The following is a 25,877-nucleotide window of genomic DNA, read 5'->3' on the forward strand; positions in this document are numbered from 1 at the left end:
TGTCATTCTGATTAGGATTGTGCTGGATTTAGCAGAGCTTTCCCATCCCTTCTACTTTTTTTGTATAATTTTGAAAGTGTCTATTAAAGAGCAGGTGCTGGACTTGGATTTGTGACCCGAGACGGGGACGGACGGGCTCTGACCCCAATTGCACATCTATCTGCGGCGCCTCCTTGAGCCTTTTTCTCCAGTGTCCTCTTTGCTTGAAGCTTTTTGGGTTTTTTTCCTACTTGTGAGTTGGATGTTGGATAACTTATGTCTACGAGCGGCTGCTCTAAACTTACATCTTCCCACAAACTCTCTAAGCTCTCGCTCCCTCTTCCACACCAAAGCGAAAGCCTGCAGTCTCTACTTGCACTTGCCACGGTCTTACCTCGATTTAAAAAAACCATAGCCATGCGGCTCGGGTCACTCATGGTTTTTCAGGGGCAAGTTTTGTGTCTTGTCAGGAACCGTCCTAGCATTTACAAAGAAAAGAGCTCACCAACCAGTCGAGTACGTACTTCTAAACCAAATTTTGCTGGTTTTGGTACTGCTGCCAAACCCTGTCTTTCCCTTCCTTCGTTCCTCATTTGGATTCACTGCTCGTGTGGGTGGACTCCTCCACATAATCCTTCCAGCAAGGGCACTCAGATCCTGAAACGCTGTGTTTCTAAAATGGCTTTCTTTTGTCCTCAGCTAGTGTCTGGCCAAGGGCAGAATTCTAGGGTCGCAACGCAAGGGCTCTCTGGGGCCAGGTCCTAGCTAACCCTGCTTTCCTTTCCAAGAGTTCACTCTTCAACAGGGAGATGCTCACAGATGCACGCCACACAATCGATTCTGGCGAAGATTTGAGTCAGGACTTGGACGTGACCTCACCCTCAGGCCACCCCAGCAGGCGGTCACCCCCGAGCTCCTGGCCCCCCACGCGGCTGCCCAGGCTCTGTGACAGGCTCCAGAGCAGTGCTGTCCAGTAGGACTTTCTGTGACCATGGAGACGGGCTGCCCCTGGTGAGATGTGGCTATGGTGTGGCAAGTGCAGCGGAGGACATGAATTTTTAATTTCATTTTAACAAATTTAAACTTGAACTGATGCAGCCACGTGTGGCACAAGGGGGCCCACACTGGACAGCGCAGCTTGGGTCTTGGAAGAAGGAGGAACCCTGGAGACCCTGAGAGTTGGTCCTCATTCTGCAGAAGGGAAAATCCAGGGCCCCAAGAGATGACAAGGTCCTTGTAGCATTCAGGGTGAGGGTCAATGTAAGTTTTGTAAAGAATAAGGGTGAGTGTCAATGTAAGTTTCGTAAAGAACAAGCCAACACAACGGTGGGGTAAGAAGGGGAAGCAGCATTCGAGCAGCCATGAGGGCAGCTCTCTAGAAACAGTCCTTGCAGAGAGACTCAGGTGGGCTCAGACCCACCAGCGGCACAGCACAGTGTGCGCGGGAGGCGGCCCCTCCTACCCCGAGGGCTGCGGGGGACCAACGGGCAGGCCCAGAAGGCAGCCAGCAGGGCCTGGCGGGCGGCCACTGCTCTTTAAGAGAGCGCTGGGGGTCACGGCACACAGGGCTGAGTCATCCTTTGCCTGCAGGTTTGTTTTTTAATATATAAGATAAAATTGGCATCAACTGGTCTAGGAGGCTACGAAGCTCTGGGCTGACAGGCCCGAGGGCCCCTGGATGGCCCGGACGCCCCCCCGGCACGCGCTCCCAGACCTGCTGTTTCACCCTCTCAGGCGGGCTGTGACCTCCCTCTGAGAGGAGGAAACGGAGACGGTCGCGAGCAGCACCACGGGTGGCGCGGGGCTGTGGGCCACTAACTCGGAATGCGGACTGGCCGGAGGTGACAGCACTGGTGTCCAGGTGGCGAGCGGCACCGCACACGGCAGCTTTCACTCAGTGCCTTTTTATTGCCATTGGGTTTGTGACCGTTGTTGATAGAGCGATGATTTAGGAGCAACGGGTGGACTAAAAACCGTGGCTGGGAGGCTCTTGGAAGAGAGGGGCCGGGAGCTTCAGAACCTGACGAAGGTGGCATCGATCTGCCGCACGGTGGGGAGGGCCAGCATGATCTTCCGCCGGTACTGGGGGTCCTTCTGCAGGGGGTTCCGCTCCAGGTACACAGTCTCCAGGCTCTTGGCGCCCTTGAGCTCGTCCAGGTCACTCCAGCAGTCCAGGAGGTTGTCGTTCATCTGGGGGAACACGCGCACATCGGAGAAGCCTTAGGGTGCTACAGCCCCGCACCGCGCCCCCCTTCAGAACACGACAGCCCTGCCCCGCCCCCTTCAGGTCACACCAACCCGGCCCCCCAGCCTCCCCACGTGGGGCACGAGGCCCCCGCTCAAAAGAGGGGTGATCAGCACCTCACGGGGCCTTCCATCCATCACGGCACATCCTGGCTGGGCCGCGTCCCATATGGGATGAACCTGGACACGGTGCCACGACAGGGGCAAATCCATGTTCAGTTCAGCAGAGGGGAGACGGAGCAACCCCACCCCACCCCGTCTCCAGGCAAAGTGCTGCAGCCGGTTCAGCTGTATTTCCTACAAACCAACCTCGGCCATTGTCCCCAAGGCCTGACTATGCGCTCTGATGACAACACGGACAACAGACCAGAGGTCGCTCGCCGGACACTCAGGGCACGAGGGGCCTTGATGGCGTGCACCCCCGGGACACCCACCGCCCGCCTCTGTGGCGGAAATGCCGCACCACGGCTGATCCCGTCCAGGACGCGCCACGTCAGGAGGACGGGCTCAGAGCAGGTCAGGAGGCCCCGTCCCGGCTCTGCTGAGGCCCGCGGGGCTGGGGTTGGTGGATGGGGAGACCTCTCACTTTTCAAACCACCATCAAGGTGAGGGCACGTAGGGCCTCTGGGTTGGAGCATCCGTCACCCAGCTTGGTCCATGCCTGTCGCGTGGATGTCGTGGCCCTTCTGCTGGGGCTCCAAGAGACCAGTCTTCAGTTTCCAAAGAATACGGCAGACGGCCAAGTGAACACAAACTAGAGAACTGCCTCTGTGAACGTGAGACGTGCCCTGGATGGCCGGAGTGAAGGGCGAGGGCAGGGGGCTCAGGCGGCACCCGCGGGGACATCACCATCATGGCTCCCGGCTGTGCTGCGCCAGCAAACGCTCAGTAACCGGCTCCCAGGGAAGCTGAAGAGCCCCGACGTGTCGTGTCTGCCAGCTTCTGTGGCTGACCTCATGCTGACCATAGCACTGGGAAGAAAGGTGCACGGCAGAGGCTCCAGCGCGTCGCCGCCCGTGAGCTGACAGGTGACAGGGCTGGGTGTGCAGGGTGGGCGGGGAAGCTGCCCTGAGTGCATGCCCCGCACCTGCTGCCCTCACCCCCTGGCTCCGGCCACACCCGGTTCTAGAAATCACGCTTCAAGAGACACCAGGCCTGGGGCCCGCCATGCACATGGTGGTGGGAAGGGCAGACCTGTTCCCTCGGAACCTGCGAGGGCAGAAGCGGGGTGGCCGAGGTCACACGGCAGCAGCCCCACTCAGAGAAGGTATGACATCTGTCCATGTGTGGGAGGTGAAGAAGCCGAGGCCCTTGACGGTCCCATCCACTGCCACTTGGTGGGGACGCTGCAGAGGCTTCGAGCACTGACCAGGCACTGGATTAAGTCTCGAGAGAAGGGCCCAGTTTTGCCGCAGCACCAGGGTCTCCAGGGAGGGAGAGGATGACGGCCACGCTGCAGAGCGGCTGTGTGGTGGGGGTCTTCGGGGGGAAGGCGAGAGCAGCCTGGAGGTGGGAGTGAGGACCAAGACACCGCAAGCCACCTCCAGGTCCAGGGCTACGTTCACAAACGGTGACTGAAAACCTAGGCTCGGTTTCTTAGGACGACTTCCTTGAACACAGATCACATTTTCCTGTTGTACACCTAGTGATTTTGGATTGAACGCTGGACGTCGGGGCTAAGGCGGTGTAGAGACGGCCACAGGCTCGGTTCCACACTCCTTCGGGGCGGGTCTCCAGGAGGCCAGGACCCTCTCAGGGTCCCCAGGCCCTTCCTGGTGGGACGCTCCGAGCGCAGCCTCCTCTGGACACACCGCTGCAGCCTGCTTCTAGGGGGCTGGAGGGCGTCGTAGCTGAGCCTGTGGCACCTACCCCTAAGGCCTGGCCCGTTTGGTGTCTAGCTGGATGTCAAGGGTGCTGGTGAGACCCCCACCTGGGCAGGGCTGGAGCTCCATCGTCCCCCAGCTCTGCTCTCCTCCGGCAGAGCTAGTGGGTGAGCCGCGAGAGGGGTGGTCTCGTGCCCAGACTGCCCACCGCTCAGCCACAGCCTGGCAGGCGACCCCCACGTGGACTTCCGGGGCCCTCCTCTCTCCAACACCTTGTCCTGAAGAGTCCAGCTGCCATGAACTTTGACCGCTGCGTCTTCAGCTCCACAGAACTGCAGTGTTCCGCTCAGGAAGCTGGTCCTAGGCAGAGCAGGGCAGCCCGGGGCTCACTGTGTCATCCCCGTTCTCAGGGCCTGCGGCCTGCTGCTGCCTGCTGTGCGCTGCCCGGACGGAGCAGCCTCGGGCCTTGGGGTCGGTTCATGGTGGGAGGGCGACTCTGGCGCCAGTTCCACTGTCACAGCCAGTCTTGTCTTTAATAACTCAGTGCACGTTATGAATCTCCCACAGAGCTTCTCCTCGATTCTCCCAGCGGGTATACAATGCAGGGTTTCTCAGACTCGCCTGTTTAAGGAACGCTATTTTCACAGAACTCCACGTGGGCCTAGTGTGCCCCGTGCTTTGGGAAAGCCAGATTTCCAAAACCCAGAGCCCGGCCTCGTGGAGGGCCCGAAGCCTGCTTCTGAGCACGGAGTCACGGGGACCCGGAACTCAGAGCAGGACTCAAGGTGCCTCCACCGCAAAGGGAGAAGAGCTGTCCCAGGATAAAGCCTTAAGCAGTACTCTGTTAAGCGTTAGTCTACGACACTCCTCTCGTACAACATGAGCTGCCCATGTGGCCAACGCAAAGTGTGCAAAACCAGAACCAGAGGGAAGCAACAGCCCCCGTGGCGGTGGCCGCAGCTGCTCGGTTACCAGAAAGAGGCCGCTGCAGTGGAGAGTCACAAAAAAGACACGCATGCCTTAAGCACTTTTAACTTGCAACGTGCGAACAGCACATTCATTTACTAAAAGTAGCAATGTTACATTGCTTAGGAGAAGTAAGGTCTTTTTGCAGCAGAATCTACTTAGAAACCGTCTCCCACTCCGCTGGCGGCTGACGCTCCGGCAGGGCCGCCATCTCCTCGTCTTTCTCAACAGAGTCGTTTGTGGCTGACACACACTGTGTGCTTCCTGTGACACACGTCACGGCATTTCCAATGCCACCGTCCTGTTAGTCCCCGCTGGTGCGCTTACTGTCTTTATAAACCCCAGGTCTTATAGTTGAGGGTATTCCACAGTACAGCCAGCCACAGGGCAGTTTTCTCTAGGATTTAGCGAATGTGGACCTGGGAGTTTTACTCACCACCAATGGCACATTGTAAAGGATGTCTTTGACACAGGTAACTTTCAGAGATTCTTTTCTTTTTTAAATACATTTATTTATTTTTGGCTGCGTTGGGTCTTCGTTGCTGCGCTGGGGCTTTCTCTAGTTGTGGCGAGCAGGGGCTACTCTTTGTTGTGGCGTGTGGGCTTCTCATTGCGGTGGCTTCTCTTATTGTGGAGCATGGGCTCTAGGCGCATGGGCTTCAAGTAGTTGTGGCGTGTGGGCTCAGTAGTTGTGGCTCACGGGCTCTAGATCTAGCATAGGCTCAGTAGTTGTGGCGCATGGGCTTAGGTGCTCCGCGGCATGTGGCATCTTCCCGGACCAGGGCTTGAACCCATGTCCCCTGCATCGGCTGGCGGATTCTGAACCACTGTGCCACCGGGGAAGTCCCCGGAGATTCTTATCTTTGTATTTTTCCAAAATGGAACTCAAAACCATTCACCTGTATTGTCTCCACAGGAATTCCAGCATCTCTGGAAGTCTCATTGAGGGGAAAAAAAAAAAAAAAAGGCCTTTATGTCTCTTTTTTCAAGTTCTGCACAACTGAGATGTAAAGGAGCAAGGTGTGATGTGGAGTGTGACCTTCCAGGTACGCCCGTCTTCTTAAAGAGTCTCCCAGAAGGTGCACTTTTTAGTTTTTTCCATCTAGAATGTTTCCCACTTCCTCCTCTCATTTTTTTTCTGTTATATGAAGTCGACCTTTAAAGACACCCAGCTACTTGTCGTGTAGAAGGACCCTTGTTCTGGATTCAGCCGCCTGCTTCCCGTGGTGTCACCTAGCTCGTTCTCCCGGACCCTCTACTTCCTGACAACTGGAAGTTAGGTCTACATGCTTGGTTACATCACACTAAACATTCCTGGTGAGCACACTTCATACATGAAGCACATCGGGGGACACAAGGCATGAGGCTGTCCCACTACCGGGGATAAGTCTGATCCTGTGGACACACTGGTGGCGCCCAGATGACTCTGGGGAACGCGTCTCCCCTTTGCAATCAGCAAACTCTCGGCGGGGCGACACTTGGCACACGTGCGAACACCCTGCTCGTCCACGGTTTTAGAGTCTGGTGATGAGCCTGCCTGAATCCCAGACTGGAATTCCGCTACAGAACATCACCCTGGCTGACATTCCCCAGCAGACTATCTCGTGGTTTTCAAGACCCAAACTTCACCCAAATGTATGCATTTCCCATCACAATGGTCTTTGGTGGCTAATGTTTATATAGAAAATTTACATTTACTTCCCCTCAAATTCAATAACATTTTAAACAAAACTGAGGTGTGGGAGAATTCCCAAGATACATTTCTCACACAACAGAATCACTTCAACAGAGGGGATGCGTGCCTTGTATGTTGCTGGCATCAAAGAAGGTGTCTGTTACTTCACACAAAGCTGGGGTTCAGGAGAGAGCAAGGGGGAGCCCCTAGGAGACAAGCCAGTCTTTTCATCACCCCGTCACGGGGGTGGAATCCTGTTTTCTGCTGCATTCTGTCGGCTGGAAGTGAGTCACTAAGGTCAACACACACTCACGGGGAGGGGTTACACACGGCGTGAATATCAGCACCTTGCGGGGGGTGGGGGCACACCTAGCGCCGTCTCCCTGCTGGGCGCCCTGGGTGCTGGCCTAGCCCCAGCCTCCATCTCTGGACCCCTCTTCTGGTTGTGCGGTTCCTCTGTGTGGTTCCCTGGCCTCTTCGGAGCCAAATCCCTTCGCTCCAATGCAACCGGCTTACCACTAGCCACACCTGCCTCTGGGGGTGGGCTGTACACCAGACCCCCGGCTCACGGTGGCTCGCTCGGCTCCCCCAGCCTCTCGAAGGCTGGTTCCGGTCTTCCCAGACTTGCTGTGGCATCACGTGCTGACAACGCCCAAGACTCAGTGCTGCCGCTAAGGGGCAAGGGACATGCTCACAGCAGGCCACCTGTGCTCTAGGGAAACCGGGACGATCTTTTAAGATGAGGAAAGGAAAGCACACAGGACACAAGCAGGGTCAGCAGGATGGCTAGACAAGGAAGAAGCACGCCTTAGACGCAGCACGAATCTTGGATCAGACTGAGCGCATCCGGACGACGCTCACTTTGCAGACGGCAGTCACCGGGTGCAGCGTGTGGTGGCGCCTGCAGGGGCCACCAGGCAACAAACGTGCTTCAGGAGGACACCGTGTGGAACCCTGACACTGAGGACTTCAGCTTGGGGGTCATCCTGCCACCCCCTCAGAGGAGTCTCGAGACATCTCATGCCCTGTTTCTCCTCCTCTGGGCTCGGTGACACTGCTCCCGAGACAACACTGTCACCACGAGGCAAACACAAGGCACATTCTGGGACGACTGACAGCAGAAGCCCATGCGACACCTCCTTCCGTGGTGCCGGTACACCCCCGTGCTGGGTGCACTGGCCCCTTGGCGGGGTCTGGAAGCCCTTCAGTCACGTGGCAATCCTCGGGTCTAACCGTACACTGTGCAGGGCTCCTCACACTTTCATGTGACCGTAGTCACCCAGAATCTTCTAAAATGCCCATTTTGGTTTGGTCTACATCTGGGGCGTGGCGGGGCCCGAGATCCCGCGTGGGTGCCGAAGTCCTACAGCCCTGCCCACAGTCCCATTCCACGCCACAGCCTCCAGGGCTGGAGTAAACGGTACCTCACTCGGCAGGACCAGTGCAGCTGAAGTGTCATCAACCCCTTGTGTATTAAACTTACCCAGAATTCCTGCAGCTCTGTTAGATGGCTGACATTTTCAATCTTTTTGATTCTATTTGACGCAATGTCCAACATCGTGAGTTTGTTCTAAAATAAGGAAATAAAATTTTTCCTGGATTACCTCAGATCAACAACGAGCGCGCGACCATGCACACAGCGTTGGGCGCTGAGCTTAGCGCCATGAGGCGAGCTGCCCTCCCAGGACGGGAGTGCGCTAGCAGGGGGACAGCACTGCCCACCTCCTGCAGCCTCCCCGCCCACCCCCAGACCAGGCCGAAGACACAGAATCCTCACGACTGCCTCACTGCGCTCTCACCATTGGGGTCTGGAACTAGTTCCTTCAGATTCCAAGCCCCAGGCTCCCAGATCCTGGCCCGCAAGGACCCCAGCGACACGCCTGGTCCCGGGAAGGGCAGCTAACACGAGGCCGGGGCTCTGAAGAGGGGGTAACAGTTGCAGCAGCATCTATTTAGTGCTCAACCCAAGGAAACATACAATTCCAACTGATCCTTAGAACAGTGTTTCCTCTTCTTTTAGGGCTGAGGAACCTGGGGCTTGGCGGGGGTGAAGGGGCCCTCCTTCCAGCACAGGAGGAAGGGCGGAGAGGAACGCCTGGGCACTGAGGGACAGCGGGTGGCCACTGGCCTGGAATTTACAGCTGATGGGAGAGAAGAAAGAGGGGGCTCAGCCCCACTGGGGACAGCGTCCGGGGCTCGCCCGCTGCGGGGCAGGCATCGCACTGTCTCGTGGAGACGCTGTGCTCGACCCTCTATTCCAGAAATGTCCAGCAGACGCCTACTTTCCAGCACACATCAGCTAAGCCCGAGGAATTTTCTTTTAAAGTTCACAGAGTTTCAGGATTTCACAGAATAAGACTGTAGTGAAAACGAAGCCTTTAAAAGCTTGCACTGCTTCCTGAAGTACGTTTAACCACACCAATTGGCAAGTTTTTCTAAAATCAAAAGGGAGACGTTACAAGCTGGCTGACAGCCCCCGACAATACATTCTCTTGCTCTCTGCTCGTTTCTGATTGCGGGTTGCCTTCTTACATTTTCTACTGTGTTCCTGGGATTCTGACTCCAAATACCAAGTTTTAAGGGAAAGTTAAAAAAAAACTCTCAATAAAATAAAAACAAAGCCCACAAACACACGCACGAGCGGGCAGCCAGAAGCCCTGCCAACCCAGAAGCGCTCCGGCCCTGGCCTCTGACTCCTTGAGGGCCGGGCACAGTGTCCTGTGCCGTCTGGGCACAGACGCGGGTGAGGAGCCCTCCCACTGGCTTCTGTTGGGCTCCTGGTGTCCGCTCAGATAGGTGCGTGACTACAGGGGCCTAGGAGGCGCCTGCCTGCGGGGCTCGGCGACTTTCAGAGCAAACAGGGACTCGGGAGAACTCTGCAGAAGGGGGCCGCCGTGGGCAGCAGGGCGGGGCCAGGGCAGGCCCGCTGCCCCCTGCTCTGCGGTGCTGGGCGGCGTGGGATGTGTCAGCGCAGGAACCGGCCAAGCTAAAGCATGTGCGGCCCGCGGCAGGATGTGACCCTTGTGCAGCCCCAGCAGAAGGGCTCAGCACCAGGGGCACCCGGCTGCCAGAACTGGCCCCAAACGTCCAGGAACAAGGATTCCGTCATGGGCTCAATACTACCTCGTGTTTTGCTGGGGAGCTGGACAGTGTTTTGAAAGCTCATTCAAAAGCAAACCAGTAAGAATTGCTTTTATAAAAAAAAGGAAGGGGACAGGGTGGGGAGAGCACGCACAGGAGAGATTACCCCGCTAGACCCACAGGAAGATGACCCAGCACACAGAGGGGCAAACAGAGGCAGCAGTGGGGGAGGACTCAGCTGTGGTGTCAAGATGGTGGATCTGCCATTTGGGAAAAGGATACTTACTGCCTGATCTCACACCACAAAGGTAAATCCCAGATAAATTAAGAGATAAAGCTTAGAAGAAAGTATAGGTGAATATTTGATCTCTAGTTGAACAAAGGTCTCAGAGGAAAGCCTGTCTCATTTGATTACAAGAATCGTACAATGATTACCTTTAAAGCCACAACTGCTATTTTTCTGTTTTGTTGCAGAGGCCCCAGAAGGGTGCGGTGCTGACCCCAGACCGAGGCGCAGCGCTCCTACTGGGACAGTCCTAAGCTCTTGCCCCGTCCTGTGCGCCTGGGACCCCGCTGCTCTTTTGGGCCACACCGCTGCCACGCCCTCTCCTGCGTGGACCCTCCGCTGACCGTGGGGAGCGGCGGGGGAGGCCAAGGAGCAGAGGGGGCACCGCCCGGCTCCAATCGCATGGCCTCCGCATGGCCGCACCTCTCAGCTTAGCCTCAGGGTCCCATTCTGCACCGGCCGAGTGTGCAGCCAGTTTACACACCAGCTCTGTAAACTCTCAGTTTGATTGGAAGGCAGGGAAAGGCGACCAGACTCACTGTAGGCAAATTCTAGCTTTTCTAAAATTTTGTATGTAGATGTTGGTGAAATGAAATTCAGAACGTGGATTTCCCCTGAAAACATTACTAATGGTGGCTAGGCCCAGGGGCTGAGGCGCAAAGCCCAAAGGAGACTTGACGAAGATTGAAACGCTGTGTTTACAACAACAGAAGTGACCAATCTGGTTACACTTGCTGCCAAGTCAACAAAACAGGAAAAAAAACCCAGTAAAATTGAAAGAGTAAAAGTATTTTATTTGTCTTGAATACTGCACTGAGGAAAAGCAGGTTTGCCTGCAGGCAGCTGAGGGGCGCAGGGGCTTCCTGGGGGCTCAGGGCCAGCGCTACCCCTCCCTGCCCAGCGCCCCTAAGGCTGTCCTGCGCTGGGCGGGCAGGGCTGCTGAGGGGCGGGCGGGAGGGAGCGAGACTGTGCAGGATCTGGGCCAGGGGGTTGCTGCTGGCCCCGCGGGCTGGGTAGTGGGGCCCAGAGCGGGAAGAGGGGGTGGCTGCTGCGCCCACTAGCCCTCCGTGGGACAGGGACACCTAGGAGCAGCCGGGGTTTACTTTTTTCTTAACTTTAATTTATTTTTGGCCGTGCCCCGCGGCACGTGGGATCTTAGTTCCCCGAGCAGGGACTGAACCTGCGTCCCTTGCACAGGAAGCACAGAGTCCTAACCACTGGACGGCCGGGGGAGTCCCTGGGGTTTACTTTTTAAAAATCTTCCCCAACGCCTATAGGGCCATGCAGTGAATCTATCCCCGCGACACACAGCTCAGCTCAGCGCCCGCTCAGGGCTGAGCAGATACCGCCTGCGTCTGTGTTTCCCAGCGTGAGGAGGGATGGAAAGGTCACTAGGACAGACCTCCAGAGGCAGCAAGTCCCCTCGAGAGCCCCCGGAGGCTGGTGTGTGCTGCCTGCCCGTCGGGCACCCCATGACCCCACTGCCCCACAGGCGGCCGGCGGGCTTACGTTGTTGTCCAGGCCCTCGATGACCTCGATGCCGTTGTGGCTGAGATAGAGCTCCCGTAGGTTCACCAGGCTCTGCAGGCCCTCGATCTTGGTCAGCCGGTTGCCCTGCAAGAGGGAGAGTCAGAGCAGCAAGGACGCGCGAAGCTGCGTGGCTTGTGGCAAGTGGGGCTGCTTACCATGGGTGCCTGACGGCGGGGCATCCGGATACAGCTGCAAGAATGGGACTCACACACACAGAAAAGGAAGACCGAAATCTTGCGTCTGCTGTACTGGGCTAAAGCTCATACGCGGGGTTAAAGGCTTTTATGCAAAGCACTCACTTTTCATCTACTTGGGGAAGGCCTACCTCAATTTAGTAATTCAAAAATGTCAGAATCACAGAATAGTTTAAAATAAAATCAGTTCTCATTTCTTTCAGCAACTACTATAACTCAAATTAAAGCCTAACGCCCTCTTCTTAAAGAAGTCTGCGGAACATCTGCTTTCCAAAAGGCACCTGTGGTTTTAGGGGACCTGCCACGCTGAGGTCCTGTCCTCAGAGCACCCCGCCACATCCTGCCTCAAGGGCCTGGTGCCACTTGCCTGCTTCTGACAAAAAGGAACAGGAGCTGAGGCGCAGCCACGTGCTTCCCAACCCCCGAGCCAGGCCGCATGCCCTCCGCATGGACGCGGGAGGGCCGCTCCCACCGGGGAGCCCAGCACTGTAGGTTTTGGAATGAGCTCCACCTTCTGAAGAGACCCTCTGGCTAAAAACCAGCTCGAACTTTTACTAGGAAAAGGAGCGTGACGCTTAGAGAATGAAACTGTGGTCCAGCATGCGTCACGCACGACTAAGGTCAGTGAAGTATAATGTCTCAGTCGCTCCCTGCCGGTGAAACAGAGAGCCCATCAAAGCCTGGGCCCTGGGCCTGCAGGACGGAGGCGGCAGGGGCGGGGGGGTAGGGCGGTCAGTACCTGCATGCTGAGGACTGTCAGGTTGGTGAGTGCGTCCAGGTTCTGAAGCTTAGTGATCTTGTTTTTCCCCAAAAACAAACTCTCCAGGCTGGTTAACGTGTCAATATTTTCAATTGCCTGTGAAAATCAGGACAGGGCAGCGCTTAGCTACCCGGGGAAGAGGAAGATCTCTGGGCAAGGAGAGAGAGCCGCCCGGGGCGTCGGGCAGGTGCTTCTCCACTCTGGAAAATTTCCCATGCAACCTCACGTGAAAGCACAACATGAGAACACAGAAAAGGTGGGGGTGGGAGCGAGGCGTCAAGGCCCCCCCTTACTTGGGCTCACTCCCGGACCTCGAGTTTCCACAGAGCCCTGGAGCTCTCGGGACTTCTCAGGTCCCTCAAGTCCTAAAATTCCGAGTTGCCACATTATTACGTGACTCTATGTAGGGTTTGTTAAAATGCATTCCACAAGAGACAGAAGCTGGGAGCTCTGGCCTTGGGATGCCCTACGGGATTCCTAGAGCAGGTGCCCCCATTCCCTGACTCTCCGCCCCTCTTCCTGTTTCTGCCACCTGCTTCCTTGCTTCTCCTTGCTCCATGCCGGTGCTCCGCCATTCAGCTGGAGATGGATCTCCCGCAGCGCCTCGGGTAGCAGCCGGCTTAATCAACGCAAACTGACCAGGCCTCAGGCCGCCGCCTCCTCTGAGTTCACTGCTCTCCCAGAACAGGTTAACTACTGGCTTCTTCAGCACTAAATGACCAGACTATGTGCACGGGAACACAGTGGGGCCTCAAGCAAGTACAGACCGAGCATCTTGTCTGGCCCTTCACAGCAAGATGTGGCTGGGGGCAGTCTACGAGGATGAGGATTCAGAGGGAAGGCATCCTTAACTGCTACAGCCTGCATCAATTTGTGACGAGCCACCTTTCTCTTGGAAGATTCCATAGAGAAATACTCGATAAAATGCTGACATCTGGGCCACTGTCTAGTTTTAAATGTGCTGCTTTGCTATTTTCAGCCGTATCACCACCATCGTCATGAGAGGCCCTTTGCCAGAACCACTCTCTTTGGTTTGCATCCTGTCCAGCTCATGAGGGCCAACCTGGGATGACCGTGTGCTACGAGCTTCCAAAAGTTGGACAGAGGGTCACTTGCGACACGGAGGGAGGGTAAGAAGTGCTCCGAAACCCCTGCCCCCAGCTGCTCAGCAGGGGAGGACAGGCCAGCCGAGTACCAGGCTGCGTGCTCCTTCCTACGGCCCTGGTGTGGGGCGAGGCATCGGCAAGCCAGCCCTCTGCTGCCTTGGGACACTTTCACTCTGCAGTACATTCAAAAGCAAAGTGTTTGGGGCTGATCAGCTCACCTCGGGCAGAACCTAATGGAATGGTTTGGTAAGAATTATGTCATGGTTTGAATGGGGAGCAAGTGAACTCTACGTGCAGAAGAAAGGCTAGACCGCTGCACCTGGGCACACACTCTTATTAATACTGACGTCCAGTCAGCACTTTTTCTTATGAAAAATACAGCCGACCGCACACCCTGCACCCACACCGTCCAGGCCACGCAGCCACCACGCTCGCACCTACCCGGATGCGGTTGGACCCCAGCTCCAGCATCTGCAGTTGATGTAAGCTGCTTACGTTCTCAATTTTATTGATTTTATTGTTGACCAAGAAGAGCTTTTTCAGTCGTGTCAACTTATCAATTCCTTCAATGTTTCTCAGTAGATTAAAAGAAATATCTAGAATCCTGGGAACAGGCAAAACATTTATTTTTTAATGAGTGTAGGTCACACAGAACTCAGAATGTAATTAACTTAGAGGCAGCATCCCGACCTGGGGGACCGTGCCTCACCCGGGGGCGGGCGCAGAATCTGTGGCTGCCCAAGAAGGCCCGGGAGAGCTGGGAGGCAGCCTACAGGTTCCCGATGCCTCTGGGCTCACAGGATGGTGTTCAGGGCAGAGACCATGTCCTCCCTGAAGAGACCAGCCAAAAGCCTCCACAGGTTTAATTTGCAGGCTGGGACTGTGGGCAAGCCAACGCACCCCTGGAGCCAGGTGCAGGGCAGGACCCTGGGGCAGAAATGGCCTCCCTGGGCCTGAGAGCTGGGGCCCAGGGCTGGCTCTGGGGAGGCTGGACGGGCCCCTCCGTTGTCTCCCTGGGTCTCACGACTCACTCCAGCTCTGTCAGTCCCTCCAGGTTCTCAATCTTCTTGATTTGGTTGTCGTAAAGATCCAGCTCTCGAAGACTCTGTAGCTCCTCTAGATTCTCAATGCACTTAATTAAATTTTGACGGAGGCAGAGAGTCTAGGGGACAGAAAGAGGGCAGCTGACGTAGGCAACAGGGAGGCCAGGAGAAAGCGCCCGCCGTTACAGGACAGGTCTTCCGGGTGGGAGGACATGGTTTTCCTTCCCGTTTTCTAGAAAGCTGCTGACCTTGGAAAGGACGGGCAGACACCCAAGGGAGGCTGGAGGCAAGCCCCATTCTGAGCAGACCTCCTTAGTGAGGGAGGCAGCGGGCAGCGGGGGTGCTGTGTCCCAGCAGAGGGAACCCTCAGCAGCTCAATTCTGAAAAACAGATTGGGCTGAAGCGAGTTAAGGACTGCACAGGCTGGGGTGTGTGTGGCTGCAGGCGGGCTTCGACCTGAGGCACTGCAGGCGGCCGCATGCCCGAGCCACCACTTGAACCTGGGGCGAGCCACCCAGCCTGCCGTCTGCCCTAGCAACCCTGCCAGGCCCAGGAGGAAAGGTGCCCGACGGCAGCTCCTGGTGCGGCCTAGCACCTTTGCAAGGACTGTCACTTGCGCAGAACTGACTCTGTTCTGGGTTTATCTATGTCCTTCGGGCGGGACAGACTCTGGAGTGTCACCTCCCCTGCAAGGACGGAGTTCCTCTCACCTTCACTTTCTTCAGCACCTCGAACCCTTGAATTTTTCCAATGCGATAATGATTCAAATCAACGTCCTGAAACAAGACGAGACCTAGCTCAGCTGCAGGCAGGCGCCTGAAGACATGCTTCCTGGAATCGGAGCCACGAGGAGGCCGGGCAGCGGGTGGAGGCGAGGGTGAGGGGAGAAAGGGAGAAGCGCTACACGGAGTCTGCGCAGACGGGGGTGGGGACTCAGAGGCGAGCTGCAAAACGCTCCTCGGTTCAGCTACCACGGGTAGCGGCTTGACGTAAAACTGACCCTCCAAGCGGGTGGGATGCGAAACCTACTCTCACCCCTTTGCCCCCTTAGCACAGAGCACAAGCCCATGCTCTGAGTCCCGCGTCCCCACCGACGGCCGGCTGTGGGCTCAGGGGAGGCCCCACGGGCCGCCTAGACACAGCGGCTGGCTCCGCCCTTCCCAGATCATTAATGCGCGGTGCTTCTCAGAGGCTGGGGATGGCAGGACCCCACCACATACAATGCAATCATCTGACCCATATAATTTGAGTCAAAGGCGTTTCATTTGGTTAAACAGAAATGGCAGGTCAATCACTGGTATTAAAAACAGTAAGAACACAGGGTCTCTGAGCCAACGGAGACAGGCTCAGACAACTCCTTCCAGGGAAATCACTCGCTAATCTGGCACGCTCGTAAAAGATACCCTGACGGTCAGAGTGCTGTCACCATGCCCCCCGAGGTTGGGTTGAGCAGGCTGCATTACCTCTGCATTTCTGTCCAGGTTAATGGTTTCCATATCCACAGGCAGCTCTTGTCCTTCTGAAACAAGAAGAAGAAGAAAAGCCCATTCAGAGCCCCCCGTCTCCAGGAGGACGCAGACCCTGCGTCCACGGAGAGCTGGGTTGGGCTGCCTGGGGCACAGAGCCAACTCGAAAGCAGAGGAGAAACCAGCAGGCAACACCCGGAGGGCATGGATGACGCAGCAGAGCTAACATCTGTCTGACGATGGTCACCCTTCAAGATCCTCAGTTTCCTGAACTCAGCAAACGCCTCCAAACTTCCATCTGTGCTGCACAATTTCCCAGGAAGGGAAATGCAGTCTGACGCTGTTGTCAGAAAAGCCGGGGGAGGGGGAACGGTGACCGAGCCTCAAGTGACCCCAGCCAGGGGCCAGGAAGCTGCCCACCGCCACCTCCTGGTGATGCCCGAAGCTGCGTAGCTGGTGGCAGCCTGCCTCCCGGTCTTTCCCTTCTTGTCTGTGACAAGAAAGCAGGTCATTTGAATATAGATCACGCTGTGGGCACATCAGATGTTCTAGGATGTGCCTTCTACTGCTTTGGAAAGTGGCCCAGCATCTACAAACATGTCTGTCTGCAAAGAGCGAAACAAAACGCTCAGCTCAACAGACAAGATTGAAGAGCCTCGCTGAGCAATTTCCATGACCCTCTTGCCGGGCAGGATGAGGAGCCAGTCCACCCTGGAGAGCAGGCCTCCCGTCCGGGGGCCTGAGGAGGGCTGCCACCGGTCCCGCACTGGGCTCTGGGCCTACTGCAGCACATCATCTAAAAGGGTTAAATGCTCTCCCCAGCCTGCATGCATTAGGATCTGAATGAGGCCACACACTGTAACTAGAGGGCATTTCTATAAAGTCCCCGTTTGTTCTTGCAATTCGTTGTTGAAGAAACTGGGCCGCCTGCCTTGGAGAGGCTCCTCCTCGGTGGCAGCGGCTCCTCCACGGTGACTGCTATCTGGCCTGTGCCCCCAGGGACCGCTGGTCACCACTACCGTTCGGCCTGCTTCCTTCAGCTGCCTCTCCCCGACGGCAACACTGCATATGCTCCTGCGGCTGAGCAGGCTCACAGCCCAGCCTCACGCCCCCAGCGCCCCCCAGCACGGGGCAGCTCGCAGGCTGGACTGGAGGCCTCGCAGAGGCACGCCAGATGCAGGCCCAGCCTGACAAAGACGTCCTGGCTTCACACTGGCTGAATTCACCGCGCCGCCTTTTCCATAACCACCGACAATGGCTAGTTAAAAAAACATGTCGGGCTTCCCTGGTGGCGCAGTGGTTGGGAGTCCGCCTGCCGATGCAGGGGACACGGGTTCGTGCCCCGGTCCAGGAGGATCCCACATGCTGCGGAGCGGCTGGGCCCGTGAGCCATGGCCGCTGAGCCTGCGCGTCTGGAGCCTGTGCTCCGCAACAGGAGAGGCCACAACAGTGAGAGGCCCGCTTACCGCAAAAAAAAACCCCAAAAAACCCCCATGTCATTTACTCTAGTTCAGCCATAGCTTTACAAGATGTCAACCAACCCAAAAATTAAATAAAAGGAGCTGGGCAAAACCAAGAGATATGCCCAAACGATCCCCCTACAAAAGACAGCACAGCCAACGGCCTGAATTCAGGAAGCTGCAACGAAAGACGCGCGCTACAACAAAGGCAGGGTGTCCAGGACACATGGTCACAAGGCTTAAAGGGTTCTGTTTGTAATACATCCAGCACAGGGCAGTGCTCAAAATGGCAGCTTAACCTTTGAACAAAGTTACCAGCCATCTTTCCAAACCTATCCTGTATGTTTTAAGTTTTAAAACAACTTATAGAAAATAAGTGAATGGTACCAGTTGTCACATTTGAATTTGTTTTACTTGAACTTAAGATCTAAGTTAAGTATAGGTAGGAGCAAGTCCTGGTTTCTCTAAGGACCTATAAAAATGCACCTTCCTAGAGGACCTGTAACCAGCTAGTAGCCTGGAAGAAAGAACACCGGATCTAGACAAGTCGGGGTCCAGTCCAGGGGCTCCACTTTGTAGCCATGTACCCTAGGGCGAGTCACAGTGAGCCTGTGCTCACGAGCCAGGGGAGAGCCCACGACAGGGCTCGGTCAACATGCCAGGCATTCAGATGTGAGGGCAGGTGACACTCCCACCGCTTGGCCTTCCTGTGACTGAGTCAGCAAGAAGAGCTTTCACCCATCACTCCCGTGTACTTATTCCACCCACATCACTTCCAGAATATCGACTCTGAAGCTCCAAAGTAATGTGACTGGTACTTTTGTGGTAATCTCCTTTTGCCTTAAAATTAGGTTGCCATAGTTACCAACCATCTTCACTGGCACAGACCATGATGTTATTTTAAAAATTCGTTTTGTTTTAATTACCATAACGGTAATGCATGACTATTAAAACTTTAAATACCCATACACTGTGTATAAATCTAGAAAATGCAGAAGGTACGAGAGACCCTCTCAAACCTGCTGTTTAGAGAGACTGCCCCCCGGCCCCCCCGGGCCAACAACAGTTTGATGTGTTTTCTCTCTTAAGTAAAACTACATACTATTATTCTATTATTATCATTTTAAAAATAAAGATAGGATTTTAACACGCATCCCATTTGTAAAGAATTTGCTCTTTTCACCTAATAATATATCTTGGACATCTTTATGTCTGTTTCTATGGTTTCTCTCACTCCTCTGAATGTAAACTGATTTTCTAAGCAAGCAAAGAAAACAAACAAAAAAGGCTCAGATCATAGTTTGGGAGGGTGAAAACCCACCATTACAGGCTGAGCACTTACTTTTCTCATCTCTAAATTCATTTTGTTGTTGTTAATCACTAAACCAACTTAGAAGTTGATCCTCAGGCCTATAAGTTTGGTGGACAGAACTCAGAAATGACTAAGAGAGAATCAGTTTATGTCCACGGTAGGAAAAGAGAGCACGCTCGTTAGCCGAACTGTTTATTTCAAATTGCACTTTCTGCACATGTGGTTAATAAGACAATCTTCTGGTTCTGTTTCAGATGACACATTAGTATCAATATCGTTAGTATTTGCCTTCAATGGAATTAGGAAAAAGTTCATCCTGCCTGCAAGCGCCGTAAGTGTGTAGCTGGCTCAGGGAGCACCTCAGAGGGCGCCCTACTCCCAGTGCCCCTGGCCACCCACCGAGGGCCTCCAGAGCCAGCCAGACAAACACCCGGGCGCCACCCGGGGGCCCATCACATGCCACAGAGCCCCATCCTCCTCCCGCTTAGTGAGTTTAAGGTTCTTAACTCGGCCTGGTACCTTCTGGGTCCTCTTCCCCCCGCTCCTCTCCGTCCTTCAGGCTGTGCGCACTGAGCTCGGCCACCATCCCGCTGCTCTGCTTCTTCCCTTCTTCATCGCCCGACTCTTCCGATTCCACCCGCCTGTCAACTGAACCCACACACATCCGTAAGAACTCACACCCATGTTAGGGGGCCCTTTGAGGAACATATAACAGATTGACATCCAGTTGGAAGTCAAAAAGACTTCATTCAAAAATGTTTGTTGAACTCAGTTCAACAAACATTTGAGTGTTTTCCATGGATGTCCCGGGTACCACCTGAGGCATCCAGTGGAGGGGGGAACTGTGGCAGATGGGAATGGGGCACAGCAGGGAGGCCACAGGGGTACAAAGGTGAGTGACATACTATTCCTGCCCTCAAGGAACCCGTGAAGAATTACCAGGTGTTCTGGAAGGCCTGGGTGGTTTGTGATTAAACGCCCTAGCGGTAACACACAGAGAAGCACCTCCTGTCTGGCTCCCTTTTGGCCTGGATGTCCACGTAGAGGGGACCATGTGACCCTCCCGCCACATACCTTCATCCATGCTCCACTATCCATTTGGCCAAGAAAACCAGCCCAGTTCACAGGCCCACGTTCTGAAAGAAATCAAGACTAACTCAAATCAGACTGTGGGCAGCGGGGAGCTCTAGAAAAAGGAGAAGACAGCCAGTAGTGCTAAATGCCCCACGAAGTCACTGATGCTGAATGTCAGGGCACCGTGACACCAGCGCAGTTTTGAAAGGCTGGTAAATAAATATTTTTTGAATGAGCAAATCAGGCAGTGATTAAATGTGGCAGACTGGTAAAAATTCTTTGGCAAGACTGTCAAATAATTTCCCTTTTTCCTGACTTTTTTTGCAGCCTCTTTTGGAGATCTGTGGAAGACCTGGAGCGCTAACGGATTACTCGGCATCATCAACCACACTGAAAGCACTCTCTTTTCTCCCACTGCAGCTTATTTACAAAGGGGTATGCTCTTTGAGGGGGAGGCAGCTACTCCACCTTTGTATCGTCTGCTGGGCCCGGCAAAGCAGCACCCAGGCAAGGACTGCTGGATAAGTCCTGATGAAATCCACCTCTAAAACCTCCAAACGCATTCCTTCTTCCCTGCCCTGGCAACTGCCTTGGCTCAGCTACTCATTACCTGTGGCCTCGGCTCCTGCCTGGCCTCCTGACTGGTCTCTCGGTGGCTTGTCTGGCTGTTTAATCTATTCTCCATTGCTAGAGAATCTGAGCTTATTCTAAAATCCAAATCTGATCTTTGACTCCAAAAATTTCTGGAATGCCATTGACTCTTCCTGAGTTTGCATCCTGTCTCTACAGACACAGCTTTGGCATGTTATTTTCTTTTCCAAGCCTCCGTCTCCTCACCTGTAGAAAGAGCTAGTATAGTACCTGCATCTCAGAGCTGCTGTCAGGCACAAAAACATGTGCATGACACGTACGCAGACATGTGAAAAATCAGTTGTTACCAGGCACAGGTGGTCAAGGCTAAGGGACAGCAAGTTCTACTGGGCAATGGTCTGGTGCAGCGGAGCCCAGGGTGGGAGGGGCTTAGCTAATGAAGGGCAGCCAAAGTGAAACAGGGGCATGGGACAGCAGATCAGCACATAAGGTGACTATGCGGCAGCGGGGACTATGGACTGGCTCAGGGTATCAGCAGTGGGCACGGGAGAGGTATTAAAGATTTGGAGAGATTAAGGAAGCAGGGGCAGCAGAGCTTGTTGATTCATTGGATGGGTGGGAGCAGGAGAGAAGGAATTGCCTGGGTTTCCTACTTGCCATTTACCAAGACACAGAAACAGCTAAAGAGGAAGTGGGAATAGGTGGGAGGGTGGGAAGAAGGGGGATAAGAAGAGGCGTTTCCCTGCGTAAAAAGACCTAATGGTCTGAAAGTCCAAGACCCTTCATGTGCTCCTCCCCCCAGCAAGGCCCTCCACGACCCCCCCTGCCAGCCTCACCGGCACTCTCCCTCGTTCAGTAGGACTGTGCCACTCCTGGCTGAACTCTCCTCCAAACAGGTCACATTCCTTCACACCCCTCTGCCTTCGTGTGGCTTCCTTCACCTGAAATGACCTCAGCCCATCTCCAACCCGGCCGATTTATAGTTGTCTTGCACGATTCGGCTCAGAGCTGGCTTTGGCTGCGCAGCCGTCACTCACAAACATGCCTGCTCTTCTTTCGCCGCCCCCGCTTCCCTAGCACTTGACACTGGAGACCGTGGCTGCTCTTCCGGAGCGCTGAGGCCAGCGGATCGAACAGCACGGGAGCACTCGCAGACACGACTGGCTCTCCGACTGCGGTAAGCGTGTGTGTGTAACTATATGCACACATAACACGCATATACTTTTTTCAACAAAGCGGAAGAGTTTGATTTAGTCTTTTTGGAACTATGATCGCTTTGAAAACAGGAAACCGTCGATTTTGTAACTCAGCTCTTGGCTCCTGGTCACCCCTTCCCCACGACCCATTCACTTTCGAGAGGACCCTTCTCCACCCCCGCCACGTTCACCAATGACCCGACTCGGGCGAGTCCCAGGGAGCCGCGCGCCTTGTTTCCTCGTCAGCTGCCCCGGGACTGGGGACTCGCGGGGCTGGCTGAGGAACTCGGTGCGAGGCTCCCACCAGCTGGCGGACGCCAGGGCTGTGGGACCACCGCGCCCTCAGTCCCCACCCACGCGCCCGGCTCGCCCCGCCGCTGGCCCCGACCCTAGGTTTGGCACCTCCCGGGCCGCCCGCGCCTTCCCGGCCGCTACCGCCTCAGCACGGGGTCCCGGGTCCAGGGCCACCCCCGCCCTGCCGGCTGGCAGATGTCAGGGGGTGCGCGCGGCGGGGTCCGAGCCGCGGCCGCAGGCGGGCCGCCCCGTTTCTCCCGGGCAAGGCCGGTACGGGTCGCCGCCCCCCACCCGCTGGGCCCTTCGGTCGCCGCCCCGCGGGGCCGCTCACCCTCCATCATCTCCTGCGACTGTTGCTGTCCCGCGCCGCGCTCCGCCGCCATGTTGGCTGCTCTTCCCCTTTCCGGTATCTATCGCCTCAGGCCCCTCAGCCAATGAGGGTTCCCAGCTCAGAGCTTTGCCAGCCAATGGAATCACATACGCTTGCGCGGCGCCAGAGCCTCATGGGAGTTGTAGTCCTTCCGTGAGGCCGAGCCCGCCCTCAGCCCCCGCGCCGCCAGCCACACCACCCGGCGGACAGGTAATTAGCGCTCGGGAGGCTTTGAAGGCGAGGAGCGGGTTGAGGGCAGGGATAGTCGGGGCCGCACGCACGGAGCCGAGCCTGCAGGAGAGCGGAGAGGAGTCTGGGAGCCGCTCTGGGCTCGTGGGCTGGTAGCCAGACACGGCGGGGCGGGTCCCTGCGTGGGGCTGCAAAGTGCGGGCCAATCGAGCGCATCCCCGGCCCCTCCGGGCCTCAGCGTCTGCGTCTGCACAATGTGCCGACATTGTTCCGGCGTCGCCGCGCGGACTGAGCCCGTGTGAAGGGGCCACTTCCAGTCAACGCTTAGCGCAGGGCGCCCGCGCTCGTTTCGGGCCCGGGGCCTGTCCGCTACCGGGTCCGCCCGAAGTGCCGGGAGAGCCGCTCGGGGCCCGGGACGCCGACCCGGCCACTGAGGGCGCCGCAGCCCACGTTGGCCCCCGGCTCCGCGGGCATCGTGGGCCGTGAGGGAGCAGCCCTGCGCTCCCCGCCTTCAGGTCGAGGTCTCCGAGGGGCGAGCTCCGCGCTGCTCACCCTTCCTGAGACCAGAGGAAACGGCGTCCGCGGACCGTGCTGGTGGAGGCCCTGTCTCTTTTGGCTCCTCCGAGGCGCCTTAGACAGACTCCGGTGCGTCCCTAGCAACCGTTAGCGCGGGCGTCTCCTCCCGGGCTCGCTGCGTCCCCGCCCACGGGCGCTAGCGGTTGGCCCGTGGGTACTGTCAGTCGGCATCGGTCGCTCTGCCATTGGTCGGTGGGGCTAGAGGCGCGGATGGGCTCCCTCCCGGCGGGTGTTGGGAGGTCGGCGCGTGACTCTCTGCGGCCTCAGGTGAGCTACCCGCACAGGGGAGCCGGCCCGCGACCCCGCGCCGCCCGCGTGCCCGTCCGCTTGCCGCCCTGCGGCCGTTTGCCCCCGGCCGCGCCCGCGCCCTTCTCTCTGCGCGCCTCGGGGTCTTGGCCTCGGCCTGGCCCCACCTGGCGCTCCGTCCTCGACCCTAGAGCGACTGTGTGTGCCTTGTCCCCCTACTGGAAGGGGGCCAGGAGGAGGCAGACCGCGTCTCGCTCTCGGCTCACGGTGCCCGGCACGTAGGAGCTTCTCAGTAGACGTTTGTGGGGCGAGCCATGGGCTGTAGCGCCGTGTCCATGCTTCCTGACGTCCCCACTACACACCTGGGCTTTATCTTTAACCTCCTCACCAGTGTTTCTTTTCCTAGACAAGGGCCGAGGCCTTGGGATGCGGTCTTGATGACTTGTATTCCCTTACGTACTTCCACGTCTCGCCCAGTAGTCCTATATCAATTCTATGTCTAATTTCTCTTGTGGCTTTCCCTCTCCGTCTTTCTGGTGTTGCTTTAAGTTAAGACCTTATAATTTTTTGCCTGGATGACTGTAACTCCCCCCTCCTCCCCCACTGGTCAGGTGACTTACAAGCATAGACCTCTAAATAAGATCCATACTGCTTGGGCCGGCGTAGGAGGCCCTGGGAATCCCAACCAGCTTCTCCAGGCCCATCCCCACCGACTCCTGTGCGCTGAACTCCTCCCCAAGGGCTCTGTGGGAATCTTTCACTTACTGTGGTTCTGCCTGGGAGGCTTCTTTACTCTACCTTGCTGGGCTCAGCCCTGCTGGTGCCTCCTCCAGGATGCCTTTGAGGACCTTTCAGGTCTGAGAGGTGCCTTTGCTTACACCCTCCCTCACAGCAGCCATCATCCTGGATACTCTGTAGGATTCCTTGATGCAAGAAACAGAGAGATAGTCTCAAAATGGGTCTGACGGTGAGTGAAGTTATTGGCCCCCAAGCCTAAAGTCCAGAGAAAGGCATGTTTTATGGTAGGTTCATCCAGTGGTTCGAAATGACATCTTGCCATTTTCAGCTCTGCTCGCCACCGTGTTAGCTTCATCCTGAGGCTGGTTCTGCTCTCGGTTGTATAGCAGTGGTGGGAGCATTTGGAGCTATTTGCTTCCTAGCGTTTGTTCTAGTGGGAGAAAGTCGGTGGCCTCCAGAAGTTCACCCATAAGAGCAAGGAGTACTATTCCAGAAGCTCCCTGCAAACCTCTCCTTCTGTTTGGTGGGGGGTGGGGAGTGTCACTTACACCTTCTGGAATCAAAACTAGCAACGGGAGTAGGATTGCTCTGAAGCACCATGAGGTGCTCTCTGGGTCCAGCTTCCCACATCTTCTGCTCAGAGTGGCTACAAAACAAAACAAAATAATACCCTCCCCCCCCCAAAAAAAAGAAAACACACACACAGCAAAAAAAACAACACCTGTTCTAAAAACCTAGTCCTGGATTAGGCCTGAGTCAAAACTGAACTTGTAAAAAAGGAAGAGATGTAAGGCTGTGTGAAGCTAGGGTCTGTGCTCTCAGGGGCCAGCCTGGGGCTGTGGCCTGAATGTGCTGTGCAATGCTGAACTAGCTCGGCAGACTGCGAACAGCACAGGAGGCACCAAGGGAAAACGGATTGTCTTTTCTGTGTCCATTTCTTAATTTATCAACTTTAGACACTATTTACTTCCCCCCAGGAAGGACAAAACATTTTGTTCCCTCCTCCTCTCTCCACACTTCCTTCCTTCCTCTCTCTGTTTCTTGTCAGTTTTATTATACAGAGTAAACTTTTGTAATATTTACAATGTATTCTGAAGAGTTTTATTACTTTCTTTTACAAAGTAAAGTTTTATAGCACTTACTGTGTAGTCTGAAGTCGTAATCAAGTCTTCTGGGCTTTGTCTATAGGCTGGTTATAGAAGTGGAAAACTGAAATATGATCATGTTGTTGTTAGTTATTGCAGAATAATTAGTGCATTGAGATGCTTAAAGAAGGGAATATCAACCTGTGACATTTAAATGTTGCTACTTGAAGGAGAGCAACACATTCTAATAAGTTTATTATTTCGCTTCTTTCTTGCTTCCTACTCACCATTTGGTTCATAGCCAGCTATTGCTTTTTAGGGTCCCGTGCGGGATATAAACGTGTACATGTAAAACATCTCAATTTTCCAGTATATACTAGTTGATTCATTTGCAATATGAGTCACAAATCAAAACAGTAAAATGAACGTGTTTAAACTCACCACCCAAATTAGGAACTGGGAGACCCTGTGCCATTGTGCCCTCCCTCATTGCAGCTCGCTGCTGGACCCTCATAGGACATCTCCTGCCTGAAGTTTGGGTTTGTCACGTAACTGTGTACCCCTAAACAATATACTTAGATGAGGGGGGTATG

The 25,877-nt window shown here is 55.5% G+C and overlaps 1 protein-coding gene across 3 annotated transcripts; it reads right to left on the minus strand.

Annotated features, from left to right (window-relative positions):
• Positions 1 to 1,564: 1,564 nt before the first annotated feature.
• On the minus strand, positions 1,565 to 22,504 carry PPP1R7 (protein phosphatase 1 regulatory subunit 7). Of its 3 annotated transcripts, XM_082658374.1 has the most exons (11): positions 22,412 to 22,478; positions 20,000 to 20,061; positions 19,433 to 19,573; positions 16,151 to 16,206; positions 15,398 to 15,463; positions 14,676 to 14,806; positions 14,086 to 14,248; positions 12,518 to 12,634; positions 11,564 to 11,668; positions 8,171 to 8,257; positions 1,565 to 2,169 (listed from the first exon to the last, which is right to left on the minus strand). In XM_082658374.1, exons 2-11 carry the CDS (start codon positions 20,007 to 20,009, stop codon positions 1,993 to 1,995), a joined length of 1,053 nt encoding a protein of 350 aa, XP_082514500.1. In that variant the 5' UTR covers positions 20,010 to 20,061; positions 22,412 to 22,478; the 3' UTR covers positions 1,565 to 1,992. The 3 variants fall into 3 exon arrangements, with proteins under 3 accessions (XP_082514500.1, XP_082514499.1, XP_082514498.1); XM_082658373.1 differs by lacking the exon at positions 20,000 to 20,061 and having other exon boundaries at positions 19,445 to 19,573; positions 22,412 to 22,504; XM_082658372.1 differs by lacking the exon at positions 20,000 to 20,061 and having other exon boundaries at positions 22,412 to 22,504.
• Positions 22,505 to 25,877: the final 3,373 nt, after the last annotated feature.

This window comes from Grampus griseus (assembly GCF_964374135.1).
Source record: "Grampus griseus genome assembly, chromosome: 7".
NCBI lineage: Eukaryota > Metazoa > Chordata > Mammalia > Artiodactyla > Delphinidae > Grampus > Grampus griseus.